Genomic DNA, 19212 nt, shown 5'->3' with positions numbered 1-19212 from the left:
TGCTTTTGTTCCTGGTCGTCGCCTTTGCTCTGAATGCAGGATGACCCCAGTATACTGGCAATAAAAACATCATGCAAATTGCAGAGATCTCCCTTCTGATTCTTCACAAGTGGGGCACCCACACTGAATCTAACATCATGGTGCATGGGCCGGGAAGGGATCCTTCACTTGTGGAACCAGTGACTAGAGATCGGAGGATTGCCCACTTGGGAGATTGTGCACTCTAGCAGGTACCACGCTTGTTTCTGTGTCTATGTCTGACTTCTTACATCTGTGTCTGTAATCTGTGCAGCTGCAGCAGTTTCTTGGTTTTGCAATACAGGTAGACATACCTCACCATCACAGGCGGAAGTCAGATCCAGGAGGGTCTGATTCCATCCAGGGGTAGCGGCAGTGAGGCCACTACCATGTTCTTTTGTTTTCTGCTTTGGGTGCTTGTGGCAGAGGCACCCATGTCTGTCTGTATCTGGCCCCCAGACTGCCTGGTACCCAGCTGCTGAGTGTCACATTCCCTGAGTGTCACAAGCCCCCTTGCTGTGTACAGGGGTAATTGGCTCATCTTGGCAGAGCCGCAGGCACAGTCAAGCAACTCTGTGATTTGGCTTTGATTATCTGTGTTTGCAGAAGCACTTGGTGTCTGTAACTGGGCCCAGTTTTCTTTCTTTGTGTTGCGGACCTGGTGAGGTCAAGTTGTTTGTGTGGTAACTGTTTTTCTGTGTCTTGGTATCTTGTTTTATATATTTGGACTTTAGACCCATGACTTATACCCCCCTTGACTAATGGGCGGTGTTAAAGCTTGGGCAGCTGCTGTGGCTGTAGCAACAGTTGGAGCATGCACTCCTGCAGGCTGGGGGCCATGGCTGGTGCTAGGCCTTGGGTGGGGCATGGACTGTGCGTGAGTGGCCAGACGACCCTGAGTGAGTGAGCGAGCTAAAAAAAATAGAGCGGGATGACAGCTGCCCCAAGCACTCTCCGCTCCTCTCTTCCCCCTCCCAATGGCATGGGGGGACACGCCCAGGCCTACTGGCTGCTGTGCGCATCACCCTGCAGCCCGATAAGTGGACCCCAGCGTGGGCTCCCTAGCACTGAACTACCCAGTCACTGAGTGTCACATTCCCTGGGCAGCAGCGTTTTCAAAATCCCTGGACTGAGAGAGACGAGGGGACTGGTCCCTCTGACTGGCAACTGGTGCCACCCAGACACACTTCCACGTTGGCAGCAGTGTGCTGTGACCGGCTCCAGGATGGCTGAGAAGGAACTGCGAGAAATGGACTTTGCTGGTAGATTCATTCTTTAAAATTATTACTCTGGGAGTTAAAGTCTATATTCCTTGGTTGGGTGATCACCTGGGTAAGGGGACTCTAGCACTCCAAAGGTGAGTCACGTGACCCAAGCACACCAATTACAACAAAGAACAGCTCTAGGAATATATATATATTTATAATATATATATATGATACTGAAAATTTGTTTTGAGATTCATATGTTGCAGAAATGTACAACCTTGGTGAATTCCTTCATCAGATGTGCTAAATTGGCCTGCTTAAACTCCTAGTGTCCCGAACTTCAGCCTGATCCAGTCAAGAAACAGACATCAAGAGAGTAATTAATTCTGTTTTTCCTTCCCCCCCCTTATATCTCAATGCCCCCGTTCAGCTTGAAAAAGTTCTGAAGAGTCTTTGACTCAGTTCCCTGGGCTTTGGGGCTGGAGAAGGTTGTTGATAGGTTGTCCTTTTAGGAAATGTAAAATGGTCAAATTTAATTGTATAGCTACAATCTCACTTAATAGAAAGCCTTATGATTTGTTATTGAGTTAAAGTCACATGTTCCTATTTGGTACAGAATTTATTTTGATACAAAATCAAAGTTATCTTTAGTAAAAGGACCTTCTGACAATATTTACCCTGTACTGAAAATGATTTGATTGGTGCATAATTTAAACGTGAAGCATTGGGTGACTAGAATTTGGTTAGATATTTGAGTATTTCTTCATATACACAGCTTATTCTCAGAAAGTTTGCTTTGGTGTTTATATTATTAGTTCTGAGTTTTGTATCCTATATTTGCAGTAGTGATTGGAAAAAGTTGAGGCTTGTGTTACAAACCATTTCCATCTTTTTTTATTAGATATTTTCTTTATTTACATGTAAATTTCTCCATTCCCAGTTTCCCCTCCAAAAACAAAGAAACAAACAAAAACAACAAAAACAAACCCCTGTTTCCTTCCCCTTCCCCATGCCTGCCACACTGCCCTCTCCCACTTTCTGGCCCTGGCATTCCCCTACACTGGGGCACAGAACCTTCACAGGGCTGAGGTCCTCTCCTCCTATTGATGATCAAATTTGCAATCCTCTACTATACACATGCTGCAAGAACAATCAGACCCCTCCATGTGCAGTCTTTGGTTGGTGGTTGAGACCCTGGGAGCTCTGAGGGTACTACTTAGTTCATATTGTTGTTCGTCCTAAGGTGCTGCAAACCCCTCAGCTCCATTGGTCCTTTCTCTAACTCCTTCACTGGGGACCCTGTACTCAGATCAATAGATGTCTGTCAGCCTCTACATATGTATTAGTCAGGTACTGTCAGAGCCTCTCAGGAGAAATAAGTAAGAGCTTTTAAGTTGAGAATTTGTTGTTAAGACTGAGTGTACAATGATATTCTTATTGGCTGAGAGGTGTAGCTAATGCAGTTCTGTTGTGCATACATCAAGACCAAAAGGTGAAGTTTTCTATATTCACTTAAGAGATTTCTGGTTTCAGTAAGAGTTGTCTGTAAGCTTATAAGTAATTCTTTTATTTCCCTAGTAGACAGGGCTTAGACCCAGTCTTTCTTTTACTGCTATTATAGACAGATCTGAGATGTTTAGACCTGTGAGTTTAGGGCCAAATTAACAGATTCAAGGCTCTGACCTTATTGTTAGGGTGATTTCAAGATTTTAATTAAAAATAACTGAGAGTAGTTCACAGACAATAGTTCAGATAACTTTACATAGATAGTTGGTTTTCAAAAACATCCGAAATCCACAGAATGTGGCATTTGATATTATTTATTCATCTGGCTAGAGACTTGTCTGTGTCTGACAGCACCCCTTTCTCAGACTCAAAGAAGGAATTGAGCATCATTGGAATTGCTCCAGTTGTGGACGGACAGCCACTAGGCAAAAGTTGCCTCAGACAATACTGTCCACAAAGGACACACAGGCTTAGGGCAGCTTATATCTGCCAAGACAGAGTAGGCAAGTCCTTAATGTTCCTGTTTTCAGACATTCATGGGCCAGAAGGCTAAAGATTGATGCTCCAGCGTTTTAAAATAAGGACTGTCCAGGTGTTCAGCAGTCTCTATCAATTGTCAATATTTTTGGAAGCTGTGTTAGGCTTCCCATATATTCTCTATTATTCAGTCATTTCTGATGGAGTTGAAAGACTACGAAAGTTAGAAGAGATGCAAGACAAGTTGTTAAGGGAACTAGTGCAGGTAGCTGAGAAAGTGTTTTATAACAGAAAAATGGAGAAAGAAAAAGGAATATCACAGAAGGACTGTAAAATGGCATAGTAAAGGGATAGAATGTTTAGAAGAAGGTCTTTGAAGATGGAGTCTAGTAAACAAAGTGAGCACAAGTCGGGAGCAGTTTAGAGACAAAAAGAAGAAAAGAGTCAGAAAAAATAAGAGGCTAGAGAGCTGAAGAGAGACAGGAAAGAAGAGAAGCTAGGAAGCTTGAGAGCCTAGAAAGATAGTACCTGGCAACAGAAGAGAATTCCTTGCTAAAGACCAGTGTGTGTACTGCAAAGAAAAAGGGCATTGGGCAAGAGATTGCCCCAAAAGGCCTTTGTGTGGGTCAGATCCCACAAACCCATCAACATCTGTGTAATGTTTCATACCTTCTGATAAGGAATCTATCTGGGTACCTCCTCCCACCATTAGACAGCTAGTGGTCCTGTGCTTCAGGGATTACAACCTGTATAAGTTTAGAGATCATGAATAACAACCATGAATTTTGTGTTTTGGTCCAGATAGTGCCTATATTGCTGTATCACCCTTACAGAGATATACTGAATTACTGGGATCCTGAGGCTGGAGACTTAGTAAGACACAAAAAGAGTTAGGGGTTACCCTGGCAGTTATGTTGGGACTGGGCTTAGTGATTGTAGGGGCAGCTATAGGAGCATCTGCTATTTCCTTGCAGCATATGTCTTATGGGGAATTTAAAGCTGCCATTGGTTTAGATATAAAGAAAATACAAAAGACTTTGACTGACCTCCAAGAATCCCTGACCTCCCTCTCAGAGGTGGTCCTTCAGTATAGGAGAAAATTAGACTTGCTATTCATTAAAAAAGAAAGTCTGTGTGCTGCACTAAGAGATTGAACTCCAGGCAAGAGCTGGTTTGAAACTTGGTTTAATTCCTCCCCTTGGTTTACAAATTTGGTCTCTATTCTTCTAGGACCACTGATTATACCCATATTATTGCTTAGTTTTGGTCCCTGCATTTTAAATCGCTTGGTTGCCTTCATTACATAGATAGTACAGTACAGATTATAATGTTGAGGTAAAGGTATCAGGGAGTGAACCAAGATGAGATGCAGCAGTATAGCACATAATCTCAAGATTGATATATTCCCAAGAAAGAGGGAGAAATGTAAGAATTGAGCAAATAGGGCACTTCATAAAAATACCAAGGAGCAAGGAATGTCAATTTAGCTTAAAGACAGAGCTTCAGAAATTTTTACAGAGCAAACACCCCAAGAAATGCCTGGTTCCAGGAAATGTCCCCAGGAGGGTGAATCTCTCCCCACCCCTCCTACTTGCAATCGGTATCTCCCCCTCACCTGGGGCATAAAAATCTATGAGAACAAAAGACAATGGGCTCCACCAATGAGAGATAACCAACTCATGTTGTAAACCTATGTACTGGGAAGGTATAAAAAGTGTGTGTGCTTTTGTTCCTGGTCGTCGCCTTTGCTCTGAATGCAGGATGACCCCAGTATACTGGCAATAAAAACCTCATGCAAATTGCAGAGATCTCCCTCCTGATTTTTCATGAGTGGGGCACCCACACCGAATCTAACAAAAGCACATTAGGAAATAAACTCAATGATGACTTACAGGATCTGCTGCTGCTGCACATTAAAGGAGGGAAAGAAAATAAGCAGATGTTTCCTGAGGTCCTCAGAGTCAGAGCCAACTTGCAAGACAATCATGGACATGGTTGTCAACTCCATCCACCCTATTCCAGACACCTTTATTGATTTTGTTTTCCTTCCTTCCTTCCTTCCTTCCTTCCTTTCAACATAAAATGATGTGGGATTTTTCTACATTTTATGTCCTTCTCAGGAATTCTCTTGGGGAGAGTCCTTTCTTAAATACCAGGGCTCCTTGCTGAAACATGTTTACTTCATAATGAATATAAGTCCTTTCTTCTAACTAAAACCAACATATTTGCTTCTCTACAAGATCATTTCCTGTTAGCATTTCAATCTCACCCTTCCTGATCCATTGTTTTTTATAAGCTACCATAGCATGCCATATTAGGGCTAAGTAGAGTCTCCATTACTGGGCACTTGACTCATTTTTCAGTCATATAGAAGAAATGAGTTAATATAAAGTCAGATGAGAAGGATCAGGAGACAAGAAAAATTCTGCAAGTTTAAAGTGCAAGGGAATACTAGAATGTCAGAATAGGATTTGAAGCTTAAGTTCAGTAGAGCCTGAGGGCAAACAGGAGGCAGCTGAACCAGACAGCAGAACAAGAAAGCAACTTAAGAAAAGAAACCTGACCAAGAGTCTCAGGGTGTTCAGTTTCTCCTCCTACAGACACAACAGAATCTGCCAAAGGTGTGCAGGCTGTTCCACCAGTCCCCATATAATGTACACCAGCCTGGTAAATCAATCATACACAAGAGAAAACACCACCCACTTCTTCATCTCAGTAACTGATTCCATTCTTCATATAGATGAAACTTAACATGCAACATATCTGAAAATGAGTTCCTCATAGCAATAGCCCATGGCATTCTCTTTTGTAATAGTCATTGGTGAGGATAGGGAGATAGCTCCATTGATAAAATGTTTAATATGAAAGTATGAAGACCTGAGAAAAGAACCCTGGCCCTTACATAAAATTCTAGGCACAGCTTTGCACACTGTACTAGCAGTATGGGAAAGCTGAGTCAGGAGGATCCCTGGGGCTTGCTGTCAGCCAATCTAACAGAGTTGATTAGGTCCAAATTCAATGAGAGACCTTACCTCAAAAAATCAAGCAGAAAGCCATTAAGAAATGCATCTCATGTAGATCTCCAGCCTCTAAACACATGGGGATATATGTACACACACACACACACACACACACACACACACACACACACACACACGCTCACACATGCAAAATGTTGGTGACAACTAATAATTTACTTGTTGGAACAGAAGATTAGTTTATCATTAACGAGCTCTAGTTGTTGTTCTAGAGAACTGAGTTCAGTCCCCAGCATCCTTGTGGTGGTTCACAATTATCTGTGATTCCATTTCCAGAGGATAGAATGCCCTTTTCTGGCCTCTGTGGGTATAGACACATGGTGTACATGTATACGTTCAAGGATAACGCTTATGAGCATAAAATAAATGATTTGTCACTGTGTTGAAAGGTAGCCTAGCTTCTTGTTTGGGGAAGGGGTTGGTGATGTAGCCATAACCATGATTTAGAGACACTGTACTGTGAAGGAGAAAACTCCCCAGAGTACCAGCAGATCTGTTGTGCCATCATGCAATAGATGACCAGCACAGAGCTGCTGTGCATTGGTGCCCCAGGGGACCAGCCTGGGACCTACTGTGCCATGGTTAAGAATGTTTCACTATCAGGAGGAGGTGACAGAACAGACATCTCACAACTTTTTGGACAATTATAAATAGTTCTATAGCTTAGCATACATGATACTTTTGTGAAAGCTTGGTCTTTTAAAAACACAAAGAATTACAATGGTTTTTGTAAGTAATTAAAATTTAAGCAAATAAATAAACTCTGGCACTCCACATCGACTGTATTATGTATGGTCTACAACACACTTAAAACACATCATTGAAGATTATGAAAATCTGTCTTAAATGCTGTGTTTGCTTTTAATACAATTCTACAGAAATGTTCCTTTATCACTTTTATCCAATGTCAAGACAGAACACCTTAAACATAAATATTTAAGAGACTAACTCCACATCAACTTATAGAGGAAAAGGGTGTAGATACTATGAAATGAAATTCTCATTCAAGGTCACAGCACTGGACCGAAATAAGGTTCCTGGAGCTAAGCAGCCTACAGTAAGCTACATAGGATTTCTGATCCTCTCGAAATTTTTAATTTGCTTCTGATTCCTTGAACCTCTGAAATAGATTTCTGATCTGGTTTTTAGAAAGCTCTCAGTTAATTTTTAAATTTCTTTTAGACCTCAGATTTCTGAACATGTTATTCATAAAGACAGCACCAGCATGCCACTTATTGAACTTACATTAGATAAATGTCAATAACTTAGTTATTTAATGCATAACTTATCTACAATGCAGCTGATTACTATCAGCAAGTCAGAAAAAAAAAGCACAGCCCCAAGCATGTGACCGAGGGCAAATGATAATCTTGTGGTTGCTGGCAATTTGTGCTGCTTTCCAGGGTTGTAAATGTTCAGCCATGGAGAAGAAAAGGAAAGACATATTACAGATGATGAAGTGGTCATAAGCCCCAACAGAAACTCAGTAGGCCTAAGTGGAAAACTAGTTTGAGAGAAAGGCCTTTATCCTTATCCCTTTAACTATTATGAGTATTTAGTCTAGTGACCATACTTTGTGGAAATACCAACTATCAGATAGTCTTAACATTTCCATATTTTGATTACTTTGCCCAAAAATTATTTTAATAAGTATTATATTAGATATAATTCACTTAACTTTCTGTTTTCAGTGTCAAAAGGCCTAGGACATTTCTCATTTTATTTTTAATCAAAACTTATATTGATTAAAGGTAGTTGTAGAAATTTTAATAAGACTGTTCTCTATAAAAGCAAGGAGCTTTAACAGGAGCCTGTGTATGAACAATCAAGTGAGATATTTATCTGAGGGCCTAGAATGTTTCCAGCCCTTCTCTCTTAGAAAGAGTTGTAATTGTTCAGCTTTTCATCAGCTCTTTAAAGTTTACATAGATCAGTACTAAACAAATATATAAGGGTAGCTTGCTGTAGCACTCTAGACAGAAGGGTTACATGAAGTCTAGAAAATTTACACTGAATTATAAGAGGGAATGTCCCAGTAGAGAATTGAATGTTGCCTGGCCTGGGGGAGTGACAATTCCCAACCAGAAAAACTCTGTTAGGGTCAGCTTCTCTTCTGAAGCTCAGGTGGGCTCAGGATGCAATACAACTGGAATGTTCTTGTCTAGTGTGTGAGAGGCTCTGGATTTGATCTGACACACCAACCAAAACCAAGACCTAAACAACCAACCAACCAATCAGTCAATCCATCAGTGCCAGCACAGACCATCTCCACAGTTTCCATTGTGGAGCTTCCACAGCTTCCAATTCACTCTAACCACCTAAGGGGTCTCAGCAGCATCAGGAGTCAGTTCTAAAACAGAGTCTTCCGGAGACCAGATACAACTGTATTCCCTAAGATGTATGATTTCATCAAAATGGCCATCTACCAGGCCAAGAGTTACAATTCAGCTACAGCTACAGGAAAACAAGTAGTGGCTTTTCACAATTCTCTCCACCTTGGTCAATATTATTCATTTCAGGAATGTAGACCAGGAAATTCCCATATGAAATGATTCTAGCTCTAATTAGGCCCCCTACTGGGGAAAACAAACCTTCATGATAAAATATAGAGACATGGTCTTAAAACCCTTCTTCATGGAAAGTCTCTTTCCAATTCTGAGTTAAGATGCAGAAATAGAGTACATACAATGGAAGTGCTGATTTGGGAATTGTAGGAATAAACTCTGCACATTTAGTCCAGGCGTTTCCGTGGAGACATCCCATTGTCAGCTTGGAACTAGCTACAGTGGGGCTAACTGCACCACGAAACTTGATAACTACAAATCTGGCCCCATTTTTAGAATAAGTGAATCTAAAACACTTACTGCAATAGATAATACTTGCAAAAAAAAAACCTCATATGCATCATATGATTGATCAAATGCCTTTGAACATTTGTCAGTTAAACACTATTTAGACAGGCTGCTTTTAGGGCAGAGAATTTCTGCTTACTTGCTTGTTTTTGTTTCTGATAGTTGAGACAGGATCTTATAATTTTAGTTGAGGACAGCCTTGAACTTAGAGCAATTCTACCTGGGCATCCTGTGTACTTTAGTTGCAGACAGAACTGAGGGATTCTTATTTTAATGGATTAACCTTGTAATACACTAAATGATAAATAGTTTTGCTTTTATAAACTGCATATGGCCTGTTACTTTCTAATGTTCCTCTTCTATGTACACATATATTCACAAATATGTCTATTCTCTCTCTCTCCCCTCTTTACACACATACACACACACACACACACACACACACACCCCTAAAGGAAACCAAACCAAAGTGGCTCCCAACTCCAAACAACACCCCTTATGTTCTACTAGCTACAGCATTCTCTTAGATCTTCTCTTTAAAAACAAATAAAACAAACCCAGGAAAAGCAGGGTCTCATGTAGCCCAGGCTAGCATTAAAACCAGTATATAATTGCCTCCATGTTCCCAGTGCTGGGGGTACAGGCAAGTACCACACAACTGGCTTTCGTCTTCTCTTTCAATGAATATGTTTTCCAGGAAAATTGGCATGACTTAACATTCCCTCCTTCTACCCACCCCATTTCCATCTACTACATGCTTCTCCTTTCTGCCTTTTCCTAAAACTATGTTTGGATAAGTAACATCATAGCTCCTGATTACAAAACCAAACCAAGAACTTTTCTATTGTAAAATATAGTTTTTATATTTTATGTCTTCAAATCCAAACCTGTTTCTCTCAAGAGGAAGAAAACAGCATGAGTTTTATAATTTTGCATACCAAATGTCCCCCTTAGAGATTATATTGTATTACATGGCTGCATCACCTGTTAAAAAACCTATGGCCTATGGGAAAGGGTAGAATAGAAAGTGGGATATCCAGGAGGCAGAAAGAATTCTGAGATAGAGCCAACTACAGAAGATTCACCCAGAAAGATGCATTGTACCTGAGCACAGATAACCAGCCACATGGCAGAATGTAGGTTAAATAAATGGGCTATTTAAAGTTATGTCTAGTCAGGAAAGAGTCTAGCTATGAGGCCAACTGTATTTCTAAATATATTTTGAGTCTGAGTCTTATTCTCTGGGAGCATGGGATTGGGGAAAGAAACAGATCAAACTTTTACAGTCCTCCAAAGCCTCATGGGCTGAGTGCTTAATCCAAAACTGTTGGAAAATATTTGGGGAAGTGGCAAAAACTTAAGGAGGTGGAATCACTAGAAGTGACTTTAGAAGGAAGATCACTAGGAGTGTGCCTTTTAAGGTTGTAGATGGATCCCAGTCCCTTCCTTATTATGTGCTTCCATCAGCCTTGAGGTGAAGGATATTCTCTTATCATATATTCCAACCTCCATGATATTCTATAAGAGTGAAGGGAGGCAAGCAACAACAGAAACTTTGAGCCACAGATGAATCTTCCTCCCACAAATTGTTTTGTCAGGTAAACTCTGCAAGGTGAACTAACACCAAGTAGAAAATGAGAAACTTTCATTCACTCCCAGCTACTCAAAAACAGAAGAAGGATTACCCTCATAACATATTCAGATAAAAGCAGAGAGAAATGTTGTAGCTTCCAGCTATCCACTTGTTAGAATACCACCCCAATGAACAATGGTAGCACAGCCAAGAGACAACTGACCATGTAAGTATATGTCTCTGTTCCTCTTACAGACTTTATCTAACACTGAATACATAAGTGTATTAAATGCATTCTTGTGTTTCCTTGATTTTTTGAACACATTCTTGTTTTGTTTTCATTCAATCTCCCCAAAAATTCATTTTATTTATTCATTTGTTCATTTTACTACATGAATCTCAAATGTGTATGGTCCATGACTTATACGTTTCTTTGTTTGTGCATTAATGATTCCCACATCTTTATTTGAAACTTCAACACCACCCTAAATTACCACCTAACATATGCACTTGGTTGTTGCAAACATAGGGCAGTGGCCAGTGTCTGACTCTGTCCAGATGTCCCACAGCATCTGGAAGCAGGGTTTGAGGTATATTGCTACATTACCTCTAAACTCCTGAATTCTTATTTGTTCTTATTTAGGGTACAGACCCCAAGCAGTCTTACTTATGAACAAAACCTAAAGAAGAAACTAATCACATAATTACCCCATCCTCATCTTTCCATCATTACAATCAGCACGCCTTGGTCACAGAAACATCTCAACTAATGTAAAGTGCACCATCTTTTACATTCATTTGCTCCCACCTTATGGGTACTGCTTTATTTTAGGCTGACTTCCCCTCTGTCTTTGCCTTGAGGCTTGGAGCAAACCAATTCTGTCTGACACATTGCCTCAGTATGATGACTGTATAACACAGTCTAGTTGGTGGTTACTCGCAGGAGGCTTTGAACTGCTCCTAATCCCCTATGTTCATAGTCATCTCCAGCTAGTCTTCCAGCTTCAGTTTCTCGCCTGATCCTTGGTGTACCAATAATACAAGGCTTTCCCTTTCCCATATACCTTGCTGGAGCATCTACCCTCATGTCTGACAACAATCCATCCTCATGGATGGGCTGCTCTGGGCTGCTGCCTCACTTTGTCTTTGTACTTTTTTATGAAGTTACATGTTACAACCTCGTAGCTCTTCCATCACAGTCTGCAAAGTATAGAAATGATTATTTTCATACTATAACTTCGGCACTACATGTAAAGAAGAAGTATAGGTCCATATCTTTGTTACTTCTCAATAACAGTAAATGAATGTGGTAATGAATGAGCCATTGGTTGTTAAGTAATCTCCCCAATTTTTTCTCGAGTAGTTAAGCTCTAGCTCCTCAGACTGCTCTACCAGAGAAGATTTATTTTCATATGTTTGTGATTGACTGACTACAAAAATTTGTGTTACTTTTTATCTTGACTAAGTCTAAATTGTTGCTATCCATCATGCTACATTGACATCTGTTCTGTTCCCCAACAGCTGGGTGCCTTTCCCTTGGAAAACTCCAGAAAGTTTTTTCACATGAGCTGTGGTAAACAGGCAATGTGTGGATGGCCTAAAAATGCACATTCCCTACTGCCTCTTCCAAGGAAGCTGCCAGATGCCAGTAAGGATAAGGCTCAGAAATTACTAGGACCCTTACCACCAAGGGAACAGCAGTTTACTGGTGCACATGACAGGAAAAGCACATGACAGGGGACAAGCTGCCTTGTCACTTGAGCTTGTTGTTCTCAGATTTACCTACTTGTTTTTTTAAACATACCCCTCCAATGTATATCATTATCATAGTAAAATCTCCTGGCAAACAAACGCATGATCAACCAATCTCATCTCATCTTGTAATAATGGGTCACAATTAAGGAATCTGAAGCCAGATCAGAAATGAAGGCAGGGACTTCCCAAAGAAGATATATGTGCAAGACATGGAGCCAGCGAATCATGATTGTTAGCTCAGTGAGAAACATTGCCAAGTCTTAGGGAGTCAGAGAACTAAGGAAGCCTTGTTCTTAGAGTCATCTCACTCAAAAGAGTGAGATAAAGGACAAACAGATGACAGCAGGTAAATACACTAAGGAGACTCAAAATGCCAAATTCAAGTTCAGTCTAGAGCCAGAGAGCAGCAGAGAATTCATCTCAGAGGATATGACCAACTTTGACCCAAGGCAAAGTTGGGCTTGTTAGAAAGAGAATCTGTGCCAGAAGATAAGATTTAAGGAGAACAACATAAGCAGAGAAATGACAGGGATGCATATTAATGGAATGTGGTACACCCAAAAACCATAAGACATGCCATTAAAGACATGGTAAGGCCAGTTCTTACCATGAGCTTCTAAGTGGAGACATGTGAAACAAGAGCCAGTTCTGAACTTTAGAGCCACTATGCCTGCAGTGTTGGCTTACTGGAGAAACAAGCTGAGTATAAGGAAGTCTAGTTTTCATTCCTAAATTATCTTCATACTTCTCCTGGGTTCATATGCTTGCCAACTGTCAGACTCCCTTGCAGCTTTTGAACAACGCATATAAACATGATGAATGCCACTTCATGGTGAAACTGTGCTTCCCAGGCTCTTACTATCAACTATTCAATGATATTAAGGTATAAGCTACAAGATTCTGATAATAGTAGAGGAATAAATCAAATTCAATTTTTAAAAAGAAAAATTACCATGATTTGGAAACTTACTTGTGGTGAAGGATGTAAGAAAGAGAGAAAATATAGAAGGGGTTGATGAGACAAAGTAACACCATCTAAGATAGTGTGTCAAAATGCCACCATGAAGAGAAGTTGCATTCCCTTCACATATATTGATTGTAATATGGGATACCTATATATGGAAGTGGTGATATATGTCAAGAATTCACTTCTATGAAAGCCCAAGGAAGAAAATCTGGATGTGAAATAAACACATTTGAGCAAGACATTTCTTAGTGATGAATAAATAATGAGAGAAGCTGAACTGGACAAAGAGTAAAGCAGATTCAAAGGTTGAATCACAGGATACAAAGATTCCCATAGAAGACTGGTAAGAAACACTGTGAGGGCTTCCAGGCCAACTGTCTGCCAGCTCCCCTAAGTTCAGAGGTCAGAGAGGTCAAAGGGGTCAAGAGAAATCATTGAACAGTTGAAAACTACTGGAGAAGTTTCACTGGACAAGGACCACAAAACATACCATTCTCTTGGACAGCTGACGTCAATGGGTGATGCTATAGAAAGTAACTTCAATGAGTCACTGATACCTTGAGGAGTAGAAGGAAGTCCACACAGTGCAGATACCAGATACTAGCTATTCTTTTTGACCCATTGATTGGGAACTGCTGAAGGAAAGCTGAGAGTGTCTAGAGTTTATTAAAACTCAAGAGGGAGCTTCCTGTGTGTGTTCTTAGCATTTGAGTGTTGCCCGGTACAGCAGTCACTCCTCCCTCATGTTGAGATCAAACACTGGAAATGTCCTGGTCTACTCTGACATATGCTGGAAATTAAAATTCATACTGACATTTGAGGACTGAAAACTAAGAAGTGAAGATAATAGATGCTAGTGATCATTTTATATGGAACACACATAAAATTGATAATCTATACATTATAGTGACTATTTTACTAAAATTAATTTTATGCAATTGTTTTGATCTTCTTTAATGTACCTAATTGAAAATAGACACTCATATGTGTGTCTTATCTTACATTTCTATTGTATTGTACATAGGTGAGCAGCTTGTAGCCTGGTAGGTAACTGTTAGGCAGATAATAAAACAGTTCCCAAGATACATGCTAGTACAGTATCTCTTTCACCTGACTTCAAGTAGGACTACTGAATGTGAAGAGTTACCTCTATACCATGAACTTTGAGCAAGTACGGAGAGAGATTAATTCATGTGAACCAGACCTGAACCAGACCACACCCATTGGAAGAAGGAGAAGCTTCAGAGAGATGTTCCACCGTGTTCTATAAGAAGTAGTAAATTTCCCAGGAGTGATGTAGCTGGTCCAGAGTGGTTGTACCAGCTTGTAATCCCACCAGCAATAGAGAAGTGTTCCTCTTTCTACACATCCTCAACAGCATCTGCTGTCACCTGAGTTTTTGATCTTAGCCATTCTGACTGGTGTGAGGTGGAATATCAGGGTTATTTTGATTTGCATTTACCTGATGATTAAGGATGTTGAACATTTCTTTAGGTACTTCTCGGCCATTCGGTATTCCTCAGTTGAGAATACCCAGAAGATGTTCCAACATGTAATAAGGACACATGCTCCACTATGTTCATAGCAGCCTTATTTATAATAGCCAGAAGCTGGAAACAACCCACATATCCCTCAACAGAGGAATGGATACAGAAAATGTGGTACATTTATACAATGGGGCTCTACTCAGCTATTAAAAATAATGAATTCATTAAATTCTTAAGCAAATAGATTGAACTAGAAACTATCATCCTGAGTGAGGTGACCCAATCACAAAAGATCACACATGATATGCTCTCACTGATAAGTGGATATTAGCTCAGAAGCTCAGAATACCCAATATATAATTCACAGACGACATGAAGCTCAAGAAGGAAGATCAAAGTGTGGATACTTCAGTCCTTCTTAGAATGGGGATCAAAATACCCACTAGAGGAGATACAGAGACCAAGTGTGACACAGAGACTGAAGTAAAGGCCATTTAGAGACTCCTTCCCCCTGTAGATTCATCTCATACACACCAAACCTAGACACTATTGTGGATGCCAACAGGTGCTTGAGGACAGGAGTCTGATACAGCTGTCTCCTGAGAGGCTCTGATAGTGCCTGACAAATACAGAACTGGATGCTCAGAGCCAACCAATGGACTGAGCACAGGGTCTCCAATGGAGGAGCTAGAGAAAGGCCCCAAGGAGCTGAAAGGGTTGATAGTCCCAGAGGAGGAACAATATGAACCATCCAGTACCCCCAGAGCTCCCAGGGATTAAACCACCAACCAAAGAGTACACTTGGAGCGATCCATGGCTCCAGCCCCATATGTAACAGAGGATGGCCTTGTGGGACATCAGTGAGAAGAGAGGCCCTTGATCCTGTGAAGGTTCAATGCCACAGTGTAAGGGAATACCAGGACAGGGAAGCGGGAGTGGGTGGGTTGGTAAACAGGGGGAGGAGCTTTCTGAGGGGAAACAAGGAAAGAAAAGGGGATATCATTTGAAATGTAAATAAAGAAAATATCTGATTAAAAAACCCAGGAGTAGTAAATTACTAAACAGATGCTTCCCCTCTACAGTTTCAGTGGTTACTACTTCTTCATATTATCTTGACACATTAAAGAAGCCCACAACAGGCTTCAGATGGCAGAACTCAGTCTTGTGTTCTACCTGTGTGCATGTGTAAATGTTTGTGACCTCCTCAAGTATATATGTTAAAGCCTGAACTCCAATGTTATGCTGGTAAACTATGAGGCCCGAGTAATGATTATGGCACAACATCTCCTCTGTCATTAATGCTATGGTGTACACAGAGTTGCCTGTTCTCTCTACCACACAAACATATGCAAAGAAGCCCCTACTTATAAAACAGACAAACTAATAAACAAAAAGGACTTCACTAAACAAGAATTAGTGGGGACCTTGATCTTGAACTTTCTAATACTCAGAATTATGAGAAGTATGTTCTATAACTATAGAATTTACTAGATCATGTTGCTTTGTTATACAGCACAATGTAGACTGACACTTCTACATGCATCATTAAATAGTCCCTTAGGAAACAGTATTGTGGGAAGACCAGATTGGAACCTAGAGTGAACAATAAGGCAAGCATTTTCATATTACTTGCTTGTTTTAAAGGACACAATTTGATTGGTATGTATAAGAATCAGTCATGTTCTTCAACCATCCTTCTTTTAGCTCATGTTTATAAATAATCAAGAAGCTGTTAGAGCCCAAATCACTTTCTCAAATACTCAGATTTGGAAATATTAGAATCTGCCTTTTGCCATATTAATGAGATCAAGTTCTTTTCAGGAACACAATTCAATAATAAGCTGAAAACACACTTTACTGGTTTTTGTAGGGGGGCTTTGCTAAATCCTATCTGGGGGCTTAACATCTTATAAAATCTTAGCTTCTCAAAGCTCCTCACTGTATAAAAGTCTAAATTGGAATGAGTTTTAAATGAAAATGGTATTTCTATAAATATATAACACATAAATCTATGTATAAGTGTACTGTCTAACAACACACTATACATAGGTATGTATATTTTAACACTTTGTCCAAAGTTTGTCATGGGACAATGATAAACTTTGGTACATGAAATTAGTAAAACTGTACCATTAGAAAAAACATCTATAACTACATTTCAGAATCATTAGTCTCTCATTCTGTTAAAAGAAAATTTTAAAGAAGCCATGATGTTAACTTGTTTATGAATATATATGTATATTTGTATATATACATACATATATATGTCCATATATACATATACATATATACATATATATGTGTGTGTATATATATATACATATGTATATATATATGTATATATATATATATATATATATATATATATATATATAGAGAGAGAGAGAGAGAGAGAGAGAGAGAGAGACTGGGGTGGGGGGGAGAAACACCTATACTGACAAAAATAAGAATACCATGAGTTTGTTTCTAAAATAATAATGTACACATCTACAAATTCAGTACAGATCCACCAAGGCACAGACTCAAAAATGATTGTTGAATTGCTGATGCAGTGACAGTGGTAAAGACTGAAATGCTTCTACCTGAAAATCATCTTATCTCACAACCTCACCCTTCCCCATGGAGCCACAATGACATCTCATAGAAGGAAGTGATTTATCTGTGGTGGTCACCTTATGAATGACACAGAAATCTCTATGCCACACTCTCAGAGTATATATGTGACTTTTGGAGAAACAGTAAGTTATGTGGCATCACATTCAGCTCAGAAAGGAATCTAAGAAGAATTTGATCCAGTTACTGCCCTGCAAGAAGTTGATAGACATGGACAACTCATGGAGGTGAGAGGAGTGCTTCCTAGTGAGAATGGAGAGAACGGTATTTTTCAAATAGAAGACTGAAGAAGATGGCAATAGATGTACATTAGAGCTGCATGCTGAAAACTATGCAGGACATCAGAGTTCAGCTGCCCCAAGAGGTCCTATAGCTCCTGCCTGCTGACAGATCTGTGCCACAGCACAGTCAAACTTCCTTTCAAGGCTTGATACCTTTGTACTCCTCAGCCTTACACAGTGATAATGAAGATGTCAGAAATGGATCACTGCCAATAGTTTCTACTTTAACATTGGCTCTGGATTTCAATTATTGTCAAGAAAATGAACTTACTTCGAGAGAGATTCTCAAGGGCTTTCCCCAGCTTCTTGCTCTCTTGAAGGATGTGGTTCAATTCATCAAAATCACGGCTTTGTGGTTTAGTCCGCCAGTTCCACTTAAGATGGTCTACTGACCTTGGCACTATGTTTAAAAGAAATGGGTATTTCATAAGCATGTCATATAATGATACAAATTTATCATTTATCATTTGTGCAAGACTGCACCAAGATCAATACACTGGATAAAAATGGTTGACCTTGAGATGGTTTTATTGTGAGTAAACAAGGAGATTTAAAATTTGATCTGAAGAAAATATTTGAATTCAATAAATAGAAGAAAATATGGCAGTATTATGGAAAAGGGAAACTGAAGTACTAATTTAAATCTAATTACTTCTATGATTTAAGGGGAAACACTAGGGAAATGTTTATTTTGTATAATGCTATCAGCCTACAAATATTTGCTAACTTCAACAGCAGCAACTAGCAAACATGCTTAAGATGCCATTTGTATGTCTATTAAAAACACAAGATTGAATGTTTATAACACCATAATTTTACCTAAGTACCTCTTAAAATTATTTTGCAGTTAGTGACTATTGTTTCTTTCCAAAAATAAACTGGGCAACACTTTTGTTCTAAGAAGACATAGAGAGGGTGTTGAGCACTAGTAGGATTTGACAAAGGAGAGAAATTTAATTTGTAACCCCAGAGAGTGGGTTACAAAGAGAGTGGGCACTCACCATTCTATTTAAGTATGAAATTGTCAACTTAAGGAGCACTATGTTAAATCAATCATTAACTCAGTGAGCACCAAGTCAAATCACTGAAACATGAGAACTTCATTGTTTTTCCAGATATAAAGAGCCAAATTATAAAGTCCAGCCAAAGCCAACTTTTGTTATTTCAAACTTTTATATAATGTCAGAAAAAAACATGATAGTAAAAGTTTCAGAAAAAAATAAGAAATCACACTAACAGTAAACTGCTTGACAACAGTATGTGTCCTAGACAACAGTATCTGCCCTAGACAACAGTATGTGTCCTAGACAACAGTATCTGTCCTAGACAACAGTACCTGTCCTAGACAACAGTACCTGTCCTAGACTATAGTACCTGTCCTAGACAACAGTATCTGTCCTAGACAACAGTACCTGTCCTAGACAACAGTACCTGTCC

General features: G+C 39.7%; 1 protein-coding gene across 10 annotated transcripts in view; it reads right to left on the bottom strand.

Annotated features, from left to right (window-relative positions):
* The window catches only part of CUNH8orf34 (chromosome unknown C8orf34 homolog), a 488320-nt gene that overhangs the window by 331275 nt on the left and 137833 nt on the right, over positions 1-19212 (bottom strand). For 8 of the 10 annotated variants that reach the window (XM_031366855.1, XM_031366856.1, XM_031366864.1 and 5 more), the window contains one exon: positions 18047-18175. The exons of the other annotated variants lie outside the window; for them this stretch is intronic. In XM_031366855.1, the coding sequence (XP_031222715.1) occupies positions 18047-18175 (129 nt within the window). The remainder of the gene's footprint in view (positions 1-18046; positions 18176-19212) is intronic. 10 annotated transcript variants of the gene reach the window in all.

The sequence above is a fragment of the Mastomys coucha genome, unplaced genomic scaffold (assembly GCF_008632895.1).
Source record: "Mastomys coucha isolate ucsf_1 unplaced genomic scaffold, UCSF_Mcou_1 pScaffold14, whole genome shotgun sequence".
Taxonomy (NCBI): Eukaryota; Metazoa; Chordata; class Mammalia; order Rodentia; family Muridae; genus Mastomys; species Mastomys coucha.
This window is presented reverse-complemented; position numbering and strand designations above follow the sequence as displayed.